Here is a 19,214-nt window from a genome sequence, read left to right on the forward strand (position 1 = left end):
GAAATTGGGAATGTGTCAAAGAGACAACAATCCGACCATAGAAAAAAACAACAGCAGAAGGTCACCAACAGTTCTTCAATGTAGCGAGAAATTCCCGCACCCGGAGGCGTCCTTCAGCTGGCCCCTAAACAAATATATACTATTTCAGTGATAATGAACGCCATACTAATTTCCAAATTGTACACAAGAAACTAAAATTAAAATAATACAAAGCTAACAAAGGCCAGAGGCTCCTAACTGTATGTATGTATATTGTCAACAATTTATTAGGAGAATAATATTGTTATTTATGAAGATCAGAGTTCTTTCAGGAGGATTTTCAGGATTTGTAGATGAATTGTTTACCGACTTATTCTTATTGTTCTGTGTTGTGGACTATAAAATACTCGTTTTGTAACTTTTTTGTTTGTCAAACTTCCACTTACTGATTTTATAGTCCCGAACTATTCGGTCAAAAAATTTCATTAGAATACATAACTCCAAGGTTAATTCACAATGGGGAATTGTATATAAGTAACATATAGCTGAGAGAGTGATAGAGTAGATTGTTACCCATAGAAACTTGTCAAACTAGGCGAATACAAGATTGCTAATGTTTTTTCAAGGGAAGCAATCTGCTCTAACATCCTCCCAACTATGTGTTAAACATGACTTATTGTTTGACCATAGTCGATTGTTGATGACCTACATTGTAATGATGACTTGTGTTTATATGTCTTATTTGTCTTTATCATTGTTCAACCGATGTGCATTAACTCAACGTATCTTTTTCATATAAATGGGTCATTACTTAAAAGACACACATAAAATATACAGAATAGACAACTCCATATCCAGAAATCAACGCCACTTTGCTTATTTGAATATTATACTAAAGAAATCGGATACGGGTCACGGAAATTACATTTAAATGATAGGGAATTTTGAAAAAAATGTCTGTTTTAATTTTAATTTAAGTGATAGACAGGTTGCCGGGACAGAAAATGAATATACACAACAATATACACCATTTAAACGAAACATAATGACTGTTGTTGCAAAAATACAGGTTCCTGAGCTTTTTTAAAAATCGAAGCGAGAGGCTTTTAACATTGCAGTGTAAAATGGTTGAAACGTCAAATTTGCAAACTTCGTGTTGAAAATTGGCTTACAAGGTCATTACAAAAACAGGTCGCCGGGGTGAAATTTGAAACTTGAATGTCCAAAGAATAAGCAAGTCCAAAGTATAAACTCACGAAAGCACGAAAAATTCCAGTAAAAAATTCACTAAATTTGCGTTCATTGTTTTGATTTTGACCGCCTGACAACTTTACGGAAATATCAAAGTGATTGTAAATAAGGACTCTGTGACGGGTAACTTACAATATCCGTGTTTTAAAGATTTTAATGATATCAAGCCTATCAAGCCAGTCCAGTTCTAACTACTATCACGTGGTACAATTCCCATTTACATATTATGAATATTAATTAGCAAAACCACTACTAATTTCTGGCTATGATGGAAACGGGGAGTGTGTCAAAAAGTCAAAAATCCAATTAAAGAGTCAAAACAACATAATATAAGAAAGAAGATCTGGTATCATTGCCAAGGATGCAACTCTTTACACGAGACCAAAAATGACACAGAAATTAATAAATATAGGTCACCGTATTTCCACATCTGCCTGAAAAGGTACAAAAAAAGCATACCAAATTTGATATTATTAAACAATGGGCACGAAGCTGGTACAAAAGACATAACAAACATTTTGTTTAAACATTAAGGATAATGAATCCCCTATTACGCTTTATACAAATAAGAGTCTTACATATAAATTGCAAGTCTGTCTCAAAATTTAAAGACTTAGGCACATGACTAGAAAGATTGTAGAATCCATGATGGCGTTGTACAATGAATATACCTTAATATGTATAACATCATTTCACACGTTATGAAAAAATAACAACAACATAACATATGTGTTTTTTTTTTAGACAAAAATAGCTTAGTAACACCAAAGGAAAGGGTATTCAGTCCTCCCTTACCAGAACCGGATGCAAATGCTGATGTATGTAGTACGTTCTGTTCTTACGGAGATCCAAAGCCAATGATTCGAACTCTTCGCAAACTAGGTAGATATTACTTACCATCATATGGTTATCTTTTATGCAAGTTCATTGCAAGTATGTAAAAAAAAAATGAGTTTCCGGGTGTTTTTTAAAAGGAGAACTCCAATACTGAGACGCCAAAGTTGCATATTATAAATATGTATTGAAAACAAACCTACTGTAAACCAACTCATTTTCGCGATACTTATTTTGCGGTAGTTACTCTTTCTAGTCCACTTTGCGGCGATTAGATTTCACAATTTTATAGTTTACTTGATGTAAATAAAAAAAAAAGATCCAAGTTTTATATATTCGCTTTATTTTTATACACCCGAAGTCGCGAAAAAAAAAAATCGCTCACAAAAATAAGTTGGTTTAAAGTACTTGGCCTTTCTCTGAAGATGAGATATTACAGATTTAATTATTAAAGTTACATGTACATTTCAAAACAATATACATAAAACGTAATGAAAGAAGAGAATATAATATAGAAAGTTGACTTGCGATAGTAGATGATGATGGTCGATTTAACTTCACTCATGTCTAATGAATAGACAATATTGGGTCAATGTCTTCTATATTAGGTTCTACCCTGCCCTTCCCCAGTTTTGTGCCAAGTAAAAAAAAAAGTTGTTTTATGACATTGACCTTTTATTGTTTTATACTGCAACTTAAAATAAAACATTTATTGATATTTTAATGTGAACACAAATTTTAAACTTGTTTTCATCATTTAATGAACCTCAGAGTGTAAACACAGTGATGAATGATGACATTAACATTGCATTACATATAGCTGTGTTGCTATATTTAGGAAATAAACACAATTAGTTGCAGAATAAATCGGATGTATTTCTTGGTTGGAAATAACAGTAAATTACTGAGAGAAAAAAATAATACAATTTTTTTAATTTTCAGACACCGCTGATACGTTACCAGTTGATGCAGATCTGTGTGAAAATTGTGGCGATTCCTGTATTGCCTCGGGTAAGGATGAAGACTGTTATCTTTCAAAACGTTTAAACCTGCTGCATTTGTATGCACCTGTCCTAAGTCACGTACCGGATGTTTAGGAGTTGTCGTTTGCGGATGTGTTTCATAAGTGTTTATCGTTGCTCGTTTATTCATAGATTACACCGTTGGTTTTCCAGTTAAAATGGTTTTACACTAGTCATTTTTGGGACCATCTTAGCTTGCTGTTCGGTGACTGCGTGCATTTTTTAACCTAAAAGTTTGAGAAATTCCTTGTCTGCAACCCAATATCAAAAGTGTTCTGAATTCAAAAGTTACCAATGATGATATGGAATACCTAGACACAAACACTTTCTGGATCGTTGGTGGTGGCCAAAGTAAATTACGCAAAACACTGTAAAGTATTATTGAAAATTTAACCAAATGTTACAACACAAATAGTGCATACTTTAGAAGTCACTGCTTCGACAATTTTGATTTGATCTACCAGTATTATTTTCTTTTTGTTAACAGCATTATAACAACTATTTATATATGAAATTAGTTCATGTTTGAACTGATTTAAACACCATCATCAATTTTAAGCCAATTTTATTCCTACGTGAACCTTCGTCTTCTTTTAATGTAATCAAGTATTAGATTTCGTTCAAGTATATTGTTTATTTTGAATCGTTTCAGTTAAGTCGGCTGAATATCTTGACTTACATCTAGAAATTGACAATGAGGGTCGGTTGAAAACAAAACTTTACGACAAAAGAGATGATTTCAGCTTTCCAATTGTGAACTTTCCATTTCTATGTAGCAACATTCCAGCAGCACCTGCATACGGGGTATATATCTCCCAATTGATACGATATTCCCGTGCTTGCATTTCCTATCATGATTTTCTTGATAGAGGGTAACTGCTCACAAGGAAGCTATTAAACCAAGAGTTCCAAATGGTGAAGTTGAAATCATCCCTTCGTAAATTTTACGGACGCCATCACGAGTTGGTTGACCGTTATGGAATAACCGTTTCAAAAATGATATCGGATATGTTCCTTACGTCGTAACTACAGTCCCCTTCCCTTTCATGAATGTGACCTACCGAATTAGACTATTTACCGGATCTGTAATCAAATAAGCAACACGACAGGTGCCACATGTGGGGCAGGATCTGCTTACCATTCCGGAGCACCTGAGATCACCCCTAGTTTTTGGTGGGGTTCGTGTTGTTTATTCTTTAGTTTTCTATGTTGTGTCGTGTGTACTATTGTATTTCCGTTTTTCTTTTTCATTTTTAGCCTTGGCGTTGTCAGTTTGTTTTAGATTAATGAGTTTGACTGTCCCTTTGGTATCTTTCGTCCCTCTATTTTCCTACAACACATATTATGAAATGAACATTACCCGTAAAAGCCATATATTGTACTTCTTAATACAGTGGAAACTAGTAATAACATGCTTTTTTTTAACTATCACCCGTAATTAAGAACAAATAAACTGTACAAGGCACTTTAAAAAGTGTCCGATACACAATCTTCACCCTAACTAAAATCCATGTTTGTCTGTAATAGATTTGTATAATCTTAAACACGTGATTTCGTGCATTGATTTTGTAATACCTCCTCCATATTGTACTGTCATATTCTGGTGCCCGAGAATATCAATACTTGATGTTAAACATTTTTGATACAACAAATGAAAAAAAAACACCTTTAGACCTTTTAAAAGATAACAAAGGAAATATTTCAGTAAAAACATAATTATATTACAGTAAAACAACATTTTTATTCAATGCAAAACAAACAATTATATTAATGCATCTTCGTATTATCAATCAAACTACTTTTCAACTAAGAAATATGAATTGTAGGATTAAATGATATATAAAAAAATAATCAAGACCGTAATCAATTTCATGAAAATTCACGAATTAAAACAAATGCTAGTAACATTGTTTAATGCAATTAATAGTTCATGGATTGCAGCCGTTACTGAGCATCTATACAATGAGATGAACCATTTACCTAGGTTGCAATGTCCATTGCAAACATATTTACGCCAATTACAATCCCGTTTTGTTCTCTTTCCAAGCTCGACAGGCTTTTACAATAATATATGTATGTTCACAACATTGGCTTCCTGAAAATTATATAAACTTTAATATCGCCCTGTTTTAAATACCTGTTTCTAAAAACTATATTTTATAGAAAAGGAAAAAATGAAGTTCAACATGTTCAACGCGCTTTTTTTTGTAGTTCTTTTTCTCTCTTTCAATATTGTTCTGAACATCGTTTGCGATTTCGTTATATGTTCACAATGCATTACGACATTATAGTGACAATTGATAAAGACAGTATACATTGTGACTTTACCTAAAAATTTCATTCTTTGAAGTATATAATTACTTGTAAGAGTTTTTGAATTCAGATATAGTTTTTAGGATTTTAATTTCACTGAATAGTGAATTCCTTACTTTTAGATCACTAAAAAAACCTTGAAGTATAAATCTATTTTTTTTACTATTTTTTTTTGTTTTTACTGAAATAAGCAGACAGGACAAAGCTGACAAAGAATGAATGGATGTAATCGTCTTACAAATCCGTAGAGTCATTAAAAGTTTTGACCAATTTTTTGATAGATAGACAGACACTTTTTAAAATACACAAAATTACCAGCAACGCCAAATGAATTAACGAGTACAATTTTGACAATAAATTTAAAAGACTGTCACTCTTTATATAAGGATTTGATTTGAGCAAAAACTTAGGACGATAAAAAAAAATGAAACAAAATTCATTACCAGCAATACAAGATACAATGATTGAGAGGGTCCTTTGTTCAATTTTGATATAGAACAAGGTGAGCGGCACAGCTCTTTAGAACCTCTAGCTTTTCGTAGGAGTAGTTCCGATTGGAATTACATTGAAATTTGCATGATTTTCTTTTATTTTGTAAAATAACATAACTAATATCGTTTTACTTGTGTCTGCACGTTGTTTGTGTGTAAAAACAAAATGGCGACTCAGATCCCTTTTCAGTATACGGATATCGATAGTACACTGAACATTGCTAGAAAACGAAATATTTATGCCAACATTGATAAATAGACAAATAATAGAATACAAGACCAAACAAAAAAAAACCTAAAGATTAAGCCAAACGAACCGTACCAAACCTGGGGTGATCTCAGGTGCTCCGGAAGGGTAAGCAGATTCTAATCCACATAGACAGGAAATACGAAAAAGATTTGAAAAACATTAAGAAACAGATTGTAGTCTACTTTTAGAGTCCCTTTGATAAAAACGTATTAACACATGTACAAAAAAATGTAGAGGTACTTACGTTTCGAAAACACAAATTTAAGCACAAGAAAAAAAAATCTACAATCAACATTTCATGGAAGTTTTTAACGACCTTGATTGGCTATACATACAAAGATCTGCATGGGGAGTGTATAATTGTACACAGTGAGTATACAAACAAACACAATAAAACAACAATACGGTAATTATTTCGAGAAGGTCTATAATTGGTCATTAAAAAATAGATTTTGAGCGAGAAATACATACAGTTGATTAATAATTTTGTTTCCAGAAAAACAATACAAATACAGCATTTTAAATACCATACATTTCTTTTCTTAAACATGTGTTACAACGATCTTAGCGGAAAAACTCATTTATAACAAATAAATATACATAATTTGAGTTGATTAAAACATTATACAGATAAGCTGCCATCAATCCAGTCATCGATAACGCTAGTTGATTGTATAATTACGGGGAACGAAGTGCCGTTTGCAAAAGTGCCTGCCATCAGAAGCTACGGGTACATGGAGTCAATTACCTACGATTGTATAACTGGTTATGAAATTCAATCTGGCAACGTTGTACGTTTTTGTGATGCTGACGGAACATGGAGTGGAGAAACACCGGTTTGTGGTATGTTTTTGCTTTCAATACAAATAATTTAAGTTTACCTTCAATTTAAGTCAACACTTGATTGTTATGTTGAGTTTATTCAAATTTAATTTCTTAATTATCTGACTCTTAGTACGAAATATCATTGGACGAAGGAGAAAAGATACACCAATGTCAAATAACCTATAAATGTCGTCGTTGTAAGTAAGGACTAACAGTGTTGTAAATATTGTACATGTTTGACGCGTTAGAACTTTTATGTGCTCATAACGATGCACGACACTGACTCAAAATTAATGGAGAAAAATATGCACACAGGGAGTAATTTAGTCAATGCATACATTGCAGAAAATGTAAAAATAATCGTCAATGAGACAAATAACAGAACGAACATGGATGCATGACGCTATAGATCACCGTTAAACCTTGTCCAATAAGCCAAACACACATTGTATAGTAAGCTTAAAAATGGGCTCCATCATTCAAAATTGTAAACATTATATATATATATGCATACACCTAAAAACATACATACAATGATATCTAACGGACAATTGTGAAAAAATGCAATTTGGAGCGTTTAAAATGTACAAGTACATTCAAACTAACAGTAACAAAAAATATTGTTGCATACATTTTTTTCTTCATAATAGTTAATACACAGCTCACATACTTTTATTTATTCAGATATCGTGACTGATGAATGTGCCACCGAACCTTGTGTAAATGGTCAATGCTTTGACGGTGTTGCCAGTTACACTTGTTCTTGTGATACAGGATATGAAGGGACGAACTGTGATCAAAGTAAGAAAAAATTAAACATTTATGATTAATCAGAAATGACAAGTTTTCGCCCTTAACATACCGAATTGATTTTATAATAATTTAAATTTTAATTCCTGATGACGTCGCATATAATGAACACAGGTTTGTAAAAAATCTTTGAAAACGAATGATAAAAATCATCAGAGAAACATATTCTGACACTTTAACCCGTCTCTTATGATATTTCTCCACTCTCGATAGTTAAATTTTAAATATTTAAAAAGCTCGGCAAGCCTTGGGCTTAAAATGATAAAATCTAACTGTCTCGAGTGGAGAAATATCGTAATACTCTTGTTGCAGTGTAGGAATCTATATATCTAAGGTTTCAATTGCCATTGGAAACAGATTAACGCCAAATACCAATCCCGTTCTGTTCTCTCTCCAGGCTTTTACTAAGTCGTATTTATGTACACAACATTATCTTTCTGTAAACTTTTATGAACTTTAATACCGTCCGATTTTGAATATATGTTTCGTTAAATCTATATATGTTTAATGAAAAGATACAAAGAAGGCGTTTGTGAATTTTTGTTTCTCTCTTTAAATATCCTCTTTAAAATCGTTCAGTTTTTGTTATGTTTACAGTGTATAATGACACCAAATAGACAGTTAAGAAATGTGCAATTTGGAGCAAGTTAAAAGCACAACTAACTGTCAAACAGATAATAAAGAAACTGGTTGCATTAGAAAAAGAAGTTTGTTCATAATAGTTCATACACAACTCACGTACTTTTGATTAATTCAGATGTCGACGACTGTGACCCGAATCCTTGTTTAAATGATGGGGAATGCTCTGACCAATTGAACAGTTACACTTGTAAGTGTGCTGCAGGATATCAAGGACAAAAATGCGATATAGGTAAGATACCTTTTACAGTTTTGATAGAAACGATTCGACAATCATTTGCCTAATATTGACTGTTAAAAATCTTGATCAAAGATCCATTTCTTCTTTTAAAGACTTATAATTGCACAAAATGATATATTGATTTCATTCAAAACAAAAAAGAAAACATAACAAAAATACTGAACTCATAAAGAACAATAATACTTAAGTGTCCATGTCTCTTAATGAAATCATTTTAAATGCTGTTATCTATGTATCTAAAACAGTCAATATCATGACTAAATTTGCAAATTAAATCAAATGATAGTTACATTGTTACATTCAAATGGTAGTTTATGAATTTATTTTATTGTTTAATGTCGGCAAGGATCATGATATTTTTTAAGACATTTTTGATAAGTTAAATATATTAAAAGGGTATGTTTTTTTTATTTCTTACTATTCTTTATTTCTATACTTCTATTTTAATCTCAATTATAAGACCGGCAAAATAGCAGTTAAGAGCCATGAAATAGCTACTGCCATTATTTAATTTGATCTGTGATATTAATTTTACGATATTTGAGATCTAGAGTTTCTAAAAAAAACACCGTAGACACATCGGAATTGTCCTAGTCAATATCACTGCTCGCAGCCAAAACAAGCAATCGCAGAAAAGCTACATGTATGGTACCGTGTGAATGACATTCCAAGTATACAAAAGCATACAAGAATACAATTAGCGATGAAAACTAAGATCAACTGGCTGTGGCATCAATGTTTAATGTTTATGTAGCTTTTGAAATGTAAAATTAATACGTTTTAATTCTATTGTATATTTGAAAAAAATACCTATATGGTCCAAATACTCATATGGTCCGGCCCGTTGATAACCAAATGAGTATAATACTCATATGGTCCGACCATACTCATATGGTCCGACCATACGCGTACGGTCTGACCATATGCGTATGGTCGGACCATATGAGTATACGCATATGGTCATGATTATACGCGTATGGTCCAAATACTCATATGGTCCTGAACATTCATATATGGAGTTTTTTTTCTTTCAGGACCATATGTCGTTCTTTTTCAGAATCAACACGGATGATACCATGTTTCAATGAAATATGCTACAAGGCATAAAATAATGGCCTGTGTCAATTGTCTGTATTTCAATTTTAGAAACATATGTAACCCCACACAAATTTGATAAATAATTCTCGGACAATTGCTCTAAATAAAATGGGGCGAGCAAGCGATTTTTTTTTGTTTTAAAAAGTTCTTGAAAATTAGTTTTTAATAGGCGAGAAGTATGTAACAGGAGCGAACAAAACCTTTTTATTTTAGAGGTTTACATACTCGGTTTTTCAAACAGAATAAGAAGGAAAAGCACTGATGGTTTGATGCATAAGGCCTGTTTCCCATTTGAATACATTATTCTGACTCTAAGCCAACAACTGCAGACTCGTTCACCTTGCAGCAGCAAACATTTGAAAAAAAAACCTCCTAAATTAATTGCAATACAAATAACCTTCACAATCTAAAGAGCATGCAAAACACTTGACAATTATTAAATTGATACTTTCAGTTTGAAACATTTTGGTGAATAGCCTTTTTTGACAATTTTAAGGTTTAATTGGATTCCATTAAGGGCTGTTCCAAAAATAAATGTATTGGGGGAGGAAGGAAGGAAGGCACTTTTTATTTCACCCCACCATGCATACATTTCTAATTGGATACTGTAAACCGGGAAATGTTCGCGCCGTCTTTATTTCGCGATTTATTTACACGATACTAATTCGCGCCGTTTGGAATTCGCGATTTCCCAGTGCCCTAGATAAATATTTTTATAAATGATTTGGAAAGTAAAAAAGTAAATCATATGATAAAATCAATCAGAAATCTTTTGTTTTCGGTTCATTAATGTTAAAATAGATTAAAAGTTTGGCATGTTTCAATTCTCGTAAAAACACATACACAATGATAAAAAAGTAAACCTAATTAGGAATAAATTAAAAGAAAATGCTGTCAGGATTAATACTAATTATTCGATCTTTAGATCTGACCAATCTTTGTTGTAGATACAACGAGGTGATACCTTTATTACTGACTGACATGTGTCATTAACACAATTTTAATGAGTGTTGTTTACATAACAATATCCGTTATGTTCGCTTCAGTGAAATAACTGATTTGAGTTAAAGACATGACTTTTAACATTGCTTTTCATTAAGAGATACATATAAATTAAATTATATATGTGTCGTCTTTGAAATCAGTATTTTACAGTAGTCCTGTCAATATTCTATTCATACACATAGATATAAGCAGATGTGGTATGAGTGCCAATGAGGCAACTTTCGATCCAAGTCACAATTTGTAAAAGAAAATGCAATTAAAAGAGTTTTTCCTTGATATTTTCGCGGTCGTTTTATTGTCGCGTTTCTCTTCTTACCGCGAAAATAGCGAAAATAAAACTACCGCGAAAATTTTCCTGTTTACAGTATTTCATTTAAATGTTCAAGTAATCTTTCTTAAATACCTACCATCCATCAAATTTTAATACAGGTACCTTCCTTCCCTCACACAATTCTGGAAGGGGCTCAAAACAAAACATGTGATTTTCTCATGGTTGACGAGTTTTTGGTTGTCTATAATTGCTCACATCTACTTCATTTGAATTTTGGTGGATATTTGTCTTATTGGCAATTAACCACATCTCCTTATTGTTATATACATAGCTGTGCTTTGAAATTAAAGACAAACAGAGAATATGTGTTCTCATTAAAACTAGCTACTACTGTGAATTGTAAGATGCACTCTAGGAATGATTTTTGTTTTACTATTGGATAGATTTTATTTTGATAGTAGGATTTTGTCATATTTCACAGTAAATTGCAGTCTTTTATGGATGTGGTCTATATACCACAAAGCATTTAAAAGTTTAATCTGCACAATTGTCCCTGATTCTAAAGTATCTGAAAAGATCACCCACACTCTATAGTATTAGCCAGGTCAATAAGGACACACAGCAGTTTCTCTGGGCCTATCATTTTCTTCTTGCCCTGTTCACACGGTTTTTGGTTTATTTAGGAGATTCTATTGTTTTTTCATAAACACTGCAAACACATTTTTAGGAGGACCTGTTGATAATTCATTTGAATTATTGTGGGGAATTTTTGTTTGTATCGAAGGGCTTTCTATCTATTTCACAATTCACAAATTTACAGTTTAACTCTCCCAACACAGAAATATCCATGTCAGTGCCAACATTGATAGGTGTAGTCCGAAATAACTCTGACGTCCAATGGCTGTTTTTCCAGACACGCCCAAGGCCCCAGCTTGTCTGGCAAAACAGCCGTTTGATGTCAGAATAATCTCATACTATATTAGGTGATGCCGACGCGACGGCTGTTGTCGAATTTGTATGTGTTTAATATCATCAAACGATATATTGACAGACTTTACCCGTTTGGATTCATAAAAGATAGATTCGAATGTAAATGATAACCGGATAGCCGTTTGTTCAATGATTGCCTGTCCTCGGCATTGAGCCGAAACCACAACAAACTGATGGCTTGACAGTTTGGTTTTTATATTTCCTTTTACTTTTTATTGATTGATCACACGTGCGTTTGAACCCAGATCTGATTATATGCAAAAAGAAAGCGTAAATGAGAAAAAAAAAATGAAGGCAAGACTAATTTTGGAGCGGTATGCAGACAAAAAAAATACGGAAGCGGTACATTTGCGGTAGTTTTGTTTGTTGTTGAAAACTTGATTTCTCAAAAACAGGAGCGGGAAAATCCAAAGAACTATCAATCAAATTGGTGTGGCCTAACGTGTAGTTTTGTTAATTTAAAACTACAATACAGGGACATAATCATATATATTATGTGAAATGATTTGTAATGTAGACTTTCATCAAATATAAGCCAGATTTGTGTGTAAGATTTTGGAAATCTTATTGATTCACACTGAATAGGTTAATTGATTGTCCGTTGTTTAACGTTCAGTGGCAAATATTTAACGCATGTTCAGAACGAAACACACTAAATAGGAAATCATACTGTGACCTACATGTATTTATATTCGTCATCATGCCACTTCATAACTTTTTTTTTAATTTGTGTATACCTTTTTCTCTATCAAAGGATCAACTAATAAAAGTATAACATTCACGTAACTCACAAAAGGGCCGATAAGAGAGGTTATATAAATATATCCTGATTATCTTTTAAAAATATGTATTGCCATTGAAAGACAATCTTTCTGAATATCTCAATCGATTCAATTAAAATTGTTGAAAAAGTTACCACTTTTCCGCGGTAGAAATGTCATTACATACGAAAAGAATGGAAAAAAAGCCCTCCCCTTTTCCATAAACTAAGTTAGTTCTATAAAATACTTACATCATGTCTTGTATTTGTCATACACCGTTATCGATTGGTAACAATGCATGTGTGGCTTTCCTCTTGCAGTTACAGTAATATCTTTTATTGTGTATGGATAAAAATGTCAAAGGTTTATATCTAGATTAATTAGTGATTAATTAGTGCTTTGGACATTGTCAAATGTGATTAAATTTATAATCAAATTGAGAAAAGAAATGGGGAATGTCTCAAAACAACAACAACCCAACCATATAGCATTATACATTGTTGATGTAAGTGATCTTGATTGACATAAGGTACAGGATCTCCCTCAAAGGCGATGCTAATATTTCGTAGAAAATGTAAACAAAAGTTTTTTATTTGCATATAATGGCCTGCAAGAAAATCGTTCATCAAAGATCCGTTTTTTCTTTTAAAGACTTAATAGTAAGAAAATAAAATATATTGATTTAATAAAAAAAATGAACAACAATACTTAAGAATTCAGAGGTTTTTTTAACAAATCTTTTTGATTGCTTTTATCAAATTATCGATGTACCAAAAACATTCAAGACCATGACTAAATTGGCAGCAAATGCTAGTTACATTGTTACATGTCATTTAAATGTTATGAACTGCGGACGTTATGAAGTTGTGACTGACATATGTAGAAGAGTCTTCGTCCCAACAAATACTGTTATTTAATAAGAATGTGCTTTTAGTGTTTAAGGCACAGAACAAATTAATTTTGAATAATTACGTTTTTTTTGCAATCGCGATTTAAAGTAATAGGTATTTCAAATTGACTTCCCACTGAAAAATCACTGTTTTGACAAATACAGAAATTTTCTGAAGGGCCATGTGAAATTTTGTAATCGCTTTGCGTCCGTCGTCGTCAAAATCGTCTGTAAAATCTTCTCCTTTCAAACTATTGGAAGAAATACAGTTAAAAAATAAATGTTCGATGACACTGTCTGTTAACTAAGATGGTTAATATTGTTAAAAACGAGCACAAGGATTAAATGAAAGTTTCTTCTATTATTTTGAAATTTGTTTAACATTATATATGTTTGACAATCTGACAAGTTAGACATGTTCAGAATGTTGAGACCAATTGTTCTCGTACGTCACAACTGTCAGACGGCTTTTAGATCTCATAGGATGCAAAACCCTTAAATGACAAAGTTTATAATTTTTAGCTCACCAGAGCCAGAAGTCTCTATTTGAGCTTTTGCTATCACTTTGTTTCCGTTCTCGGCCGTCGTCTATCGTTGTCTGTCGTCGTCGTAAGCTATTTCAAGAATCTTCTCCTCTGAAACTACTGGGTAAAATATATTCAAACTCTAATGAATGTTCCTAGAGTATCTAGTTTATGAATTGTTACGATACACTTCTAACGATCCTTTAGTTTTACCTATGAATAGTATCGATCGGAAATAAATGTAAAGTATTGTTTTATTTTGTATAATAACATGAGTAATACAATTTTACTTGTATTTGCACGTTGTGTGTATGTGTGTGTGTGTGTTAAACCATCAATCCATATCATTAAGATAAAATTTAAGTTATCAGACGGAACCATATACCGAATAACACGTTATGTGTGGAAACCACTAAGACTCTGTAAGCGGATTAATAAAACGTTGATCAATGATTTTCTAATCCTTTTTCGTATTTCCTGTTTATTTGTCAGTTTAAAAAAAACGACATGTTTCCAATAACGTTGCTTTCGTCGGGAAATTTGACTATTCATCATAATAATTTATTCACAGAAGGGTATTCAATTCAAATTGGCGACCTAAATACCCTGGATATCAATAATAAACTGCACATTGCTAGAAAACAACAAAATAGTGATGCCAACGTTTTTAAAAAGCGATAATAATGTAATACAAAAGAGGGAGAACAGATAATGGAGTGACATTCAAACCCATAGATTGAAAATAAACTTACAACGGCATATCTGAAAAAGAAAAAGACAAAAAGACAAATAAAAGAACACAATACACAACAAAAAACACTAAAGATTAAGCAACACACGTATGAACCCCGCCAAAACCTCGGGATGATCTCAAGCGCTCAAAAAAATATGAAAAAAAATTAAAAACATTTATAAACAAAATTGTAGTCTTGTTACTGGGTAAAATTATAAAAACATATTTAGAGATACTAAAGACAAAAACAAATGCAAGATTTTATGTATACAAGCTGTTAACATTTATTACAAAAAAACGATTCATGGTGTTTCCTAGCAAGGGTGTTTTATATGCAGTGTGATGCACCATTATCATAACAATTGAACAGATGTCTTGGCTAGATATCATTCTTTAAGGATATATATTCTATGAATTGAGATGCACCATCTAATAATATCTTAGGTTGCAATGGCTTGTGGAAACATATAAACGCCAGTTACAATCCCGTTTTGTTTTTTTCTCTAAATTGAACAGGCTTTATTAAAAAATTTAAATTAAATTTATGTACATATTATTGTCTACCTGTGAACTTATGTGAACTTTGATACATTATGATTTTGAATACATATTACTTAAATCTAAATGTTTATTGAAAAGATAAAAATAACGCGTTTAAGTTTCCTTTTCTCCCTTTCAATATTGTTCATTGATCATTGTTTGCGGTTTCGTTATATGTTCAAAATGTATAATGACACCAATCAGACAGTTGATAAATTTGCAAGTTGGGGCTTATTGGAAGCACTACTTACTGTCGAACAGTTAGAAAAAAAACTGGTTGCATTAGAAAAAAAGATTGTTCATAAGAGTTCATAAACAGCTCACATACTTTTCATTTATTCAGACACCGACGACTGTGCCCCGACTCCTTGTTTAAATGGTGGTGAATGCTTAGACGCTGTAAACTCTTTCACTTGTTCTTGTGCTGCAGGATATGAAGGGGATACCTGTAGTCAAAGAAAGATATCTTTAACAGTTTTGATTGAACAGATCCGACAATCATTTGCCTATTATTGGCTGTAAATCAAAATATTGAATAAAGATCAATTTTGTATTTTGAAGACTTATGATAGTATCAAAATAGCATGAAGATGTGTCTTAAGATACCAAAGGGACAGTCAAACTCATAAATCTAAAACAAACTGACAACGCCATGGCTAAAAATGAAAAAGACAAACAGAAAAACAATAGTGCACATGACACAACATAGAAAACTAGAGAATAAACAACACGAACCCCACCAAAAACTAGGGGTGATCTCAGGTGCTCCGGAAGGGTAAGCAGATCCTTCTCCACATGCGGCACTCATCGTGTTGCTTAATATGTGATTACAAATCCGTTAAATAGTCTAATTCGGTAGGTCAAATTCATGAAAGGGAAGGGGATTGTAGTTACGACGTGAGGAACATATCCGATATCATTTGTGAAATGGTTATTCCATAACGGTCAACCAACTCGTGATGGCGTCCGTAAAATTTACGAAGGGATGATTTCAACTTCACCATTTGGAACTCTTGATTAAATAGCTTCCTTGTGAGCAGTAACCCTCTATCAAGAAAATCATGATAGGAAATGCAAACACGGGAATATCGTTTAACATTATATATGTTTGAAAATCTGACAAGTTAGAAATGTTCAGAATGTTGAGACCAATTGTTCTCGTACGTCACAACTGTCAGACGGCTTTTAGATCTCATAGGATGCAAAACCCTTAAATGACAAAGTTTATAATTTTTAGCTCACCAGAGCCAGAAATCTCTATTTGAGCTTTTGCTATCACTTTGTTTCCGTTCTCGGCCGTCGTCTATCGTTGTCTGTCGTCGTCGTAAGCTATTTCAAGAATCTTCTCCTCTGAAACTACTGGGTAAAATATATTCAAACTCTAATGAATGTTCCTAGAGTATCTAGTTTATGAATTGTTACGATACACTTCTAACGATCCTTTAGTTTTACCTATGAATAGTATCGATCGGAAATAAATGTAAAGTATTGTTTTATTTTGTATAATAACATGAGTAATACAATTTTACTTGTATTTGCACGTTGTGTGTATGTGTGTGTGTGTGTTAAACCATCAATCCATATCATTAAGATAAAATTTAAGTTATCAGACGGAACCATATACCGAATAACACGTTATGTGTGGAAACCACTAAGACTCTGTAAGCGGATTAATAAAACGTTGATCAATGATTTTCTAATCCTTTTTCGTATTTCCTGTTTATTTGTCAGTTTAAAAAAAACGACATGTTTCCAATAACGTTGCTTTCGTCGGGAAATTTGACTATTCATCATAATAATTTATTCACAGAAGGGTATTCAATTCAAATTGGCGACCTAAATACCCTGGATATCAATAATAAACTGCACATTGCTAGAAAACAACAAAATAGTGATGCCAACGTTTTTAAAAAGCGATAATAATGTATTACAAAAGAGGGAGAACAGATAATGGAGTGTCATTCAAACCCATAGATTGAAAATAAACTTACAACGGCATATCTGAAAAAGAAAAAGACAAAAAGACAAATAAAAGAAAACAATACACAACAAAAAACACTAAAGATTAAGCAACACACGTATGAACCCCGCCAAAACCTCGGGATGATCTCAAGCGCTCCAAAAAATATGAAAAAAAATTAAAAACATTTATAAACAAAATTGTAGTCTTGTTACTGGGTAAAATTATAAAAACATATTTAGAGATACTAAAGACAAAAACAAATGCAAGATTTTATGTATACAAGCTGTTAACATTTATTATAAAAAAACGATTCATGGTGTTTCCTAGCAAGGGTGTTTTATATGCAGTGTGATGCACCATTATCATAACAATTGAACAGATGTCTTGGCTAGATATCATTCTTTAAGGATATATATTCTATGAATTGAGATGCACCATCTAATAATATCTTAGGTTGCAATGGCTTGTGGAAACATATAAACGCCAGTTTTGTTTTTTTCTCTAAATTGAACAGGCTTTATTAAAAAATTAAAATTAAATTTATGTACATATTATTGTCTACCTGTGAACTTATGTGAACTTTGATACATTATGATTTTGAATACATATTACTTAAATCTAAATTTTTATTGAAAAGATAAAAATAACGCGTTTAAGTTTCCTTTTCTTCCTTTCAATATTGTTCATTGAACATTGTTTGCGGTTTCGTTATATGTTCAACATGTATAATGACACCAATCAGACAGTTGATAAATTTGCAAGTTGGGGCTTATTGGAAGCACTACTTACTGTCGAACAGTTAGAAAAAAACTGGTTGCATTAGAAAAAAAGATTGTTCATAAGAGTTCATAAACAGCTCACATACTTTTCATTTATTCAGACACCGACGACTGTGCCCCGACTCCTTGTTTAAATGGTGGTGAATGCTTAGACGGTGTAAACTCTTTCACTTGTTCTTGTGCTGCAGGATATGAAGGGGATACCTGTAGTCAAAGTAAGATATCTTTAACAGTTTTGATTGAACAGATCCGACAATCATTTGCCTATTATTGGCTGTAAATCAAAATATTGAATAAAGATCAATTTTGTATTTTGAAGACTTATGATAGTATCAAAATAGCATGAAGATGTGTCTTAAGATACCAAAGGGACAGTCAAACTCATAAATCTAAAACAAACTGACAACGCCATGGCTAAAAATGAAAAAGACAAACAGAAAAACAATAGTGCACATGACACAACATAGAAAAGTAGAGAATAAACAACACGAACCCCACCAAAAACTAGGGGTGATCTCAGGTGCTCCGGAAGGGTAAGCAGATCCTGCTCCACATGCGGCACTCATCGTGTTGCTTAATATGTGATTAAAAATCCGGTAAATAGTCTAATTCGGTAGGTCAAATTCATGAAAGGGAAGGGGATTGTAGTTACGACGTGAGGAACATATCCGATATCATTTGTGAAATGGTTATTACATAACGGTCAACCAACTCGTGATGGCGTCCGTAAAATTTACGAAGGGATGATTTCAACTTCACCATTTGGAACTCTTGATTAAATAGCTTCCTTGTGAGCAGTAACCCTCTATCAAGAAAATCATGATAGGAAATGCAAGCACGGGAATATCGTTTAACATTATATATGTTTGAAAATCTGACAAGTTAGAAATGTTCAGAATGTTGAGACCAATTGTTCTCGTACGTCACAACTGTCAGACGGCTTTTAGATCTCATAGGATGCAAAACCCTTAAATGACAAAGTTTATAATTTTTAGCTCACCAGAGC

General features: G+C 32.5%; 1 protein-coding gene and 1 long non-coding RNA gene across 2 annotated transcripts in view; both read left to right on the top strand.

Moving 5' to 3' along the window:
- The window catches only part of LOC134697776 (uncharacterized), a 29,050-nt gene extending 21,684 nt beyond the window's left edge, over window positions 1–7,366 (top strand). The window contains exons 4-7 of the mRNA XM_063560063.1: window positions 1,975–2,112; window positions 3,007–3,075; window positions 6,771–6,983; window positions 7,311–7,366. Coding sequence (XP_063416133.1) covers window positions 1,975–2,112; window positions 3,007–3,075; window positions 6,771–6,983; window positions 7,311–7,366 — 476 coding nt within the window. The remainder of the gene's footprint in view (window positions 1–1,974; window positions 2,113–3,006; window positions 3,076–6,770; window positions 6,984–7,310) is intronic.
- A 283-nt stretch (window positions 7,367–7,649) lies between these two features.
- On the top strand, window positions 7,650–15,917 carry LOC134696518 (uncharacterized). The gene is made up of 3 exons (XR_010102965.1): window positions 7,650–7,766; window positions 8,533–8,646; window positions 15,810–15,917. It is a non-coding gene; the product is annotated as an uncharacterized LOC134696518 (long non-coding RNA).
- The last annotated feature ends 3,297 nt before the right edge of the window (window positions 15,918–19,214 follow it).

The sequence above is a fragment of the Mytilus trossulus genome, chromosome 14, assembly GCF_036588685.1.
Source record: "Mytilus trossulus isolate FHL-02 chromosome 14, PNRI_Mtr1.1.1.hap1, whole genome shotgun sequence".
NCBI lineage: Eukaryota > Metazoa > Mollusca > Bivalvia > Mytilida > Mytilidae > Mytilus > Mytilus trossulus.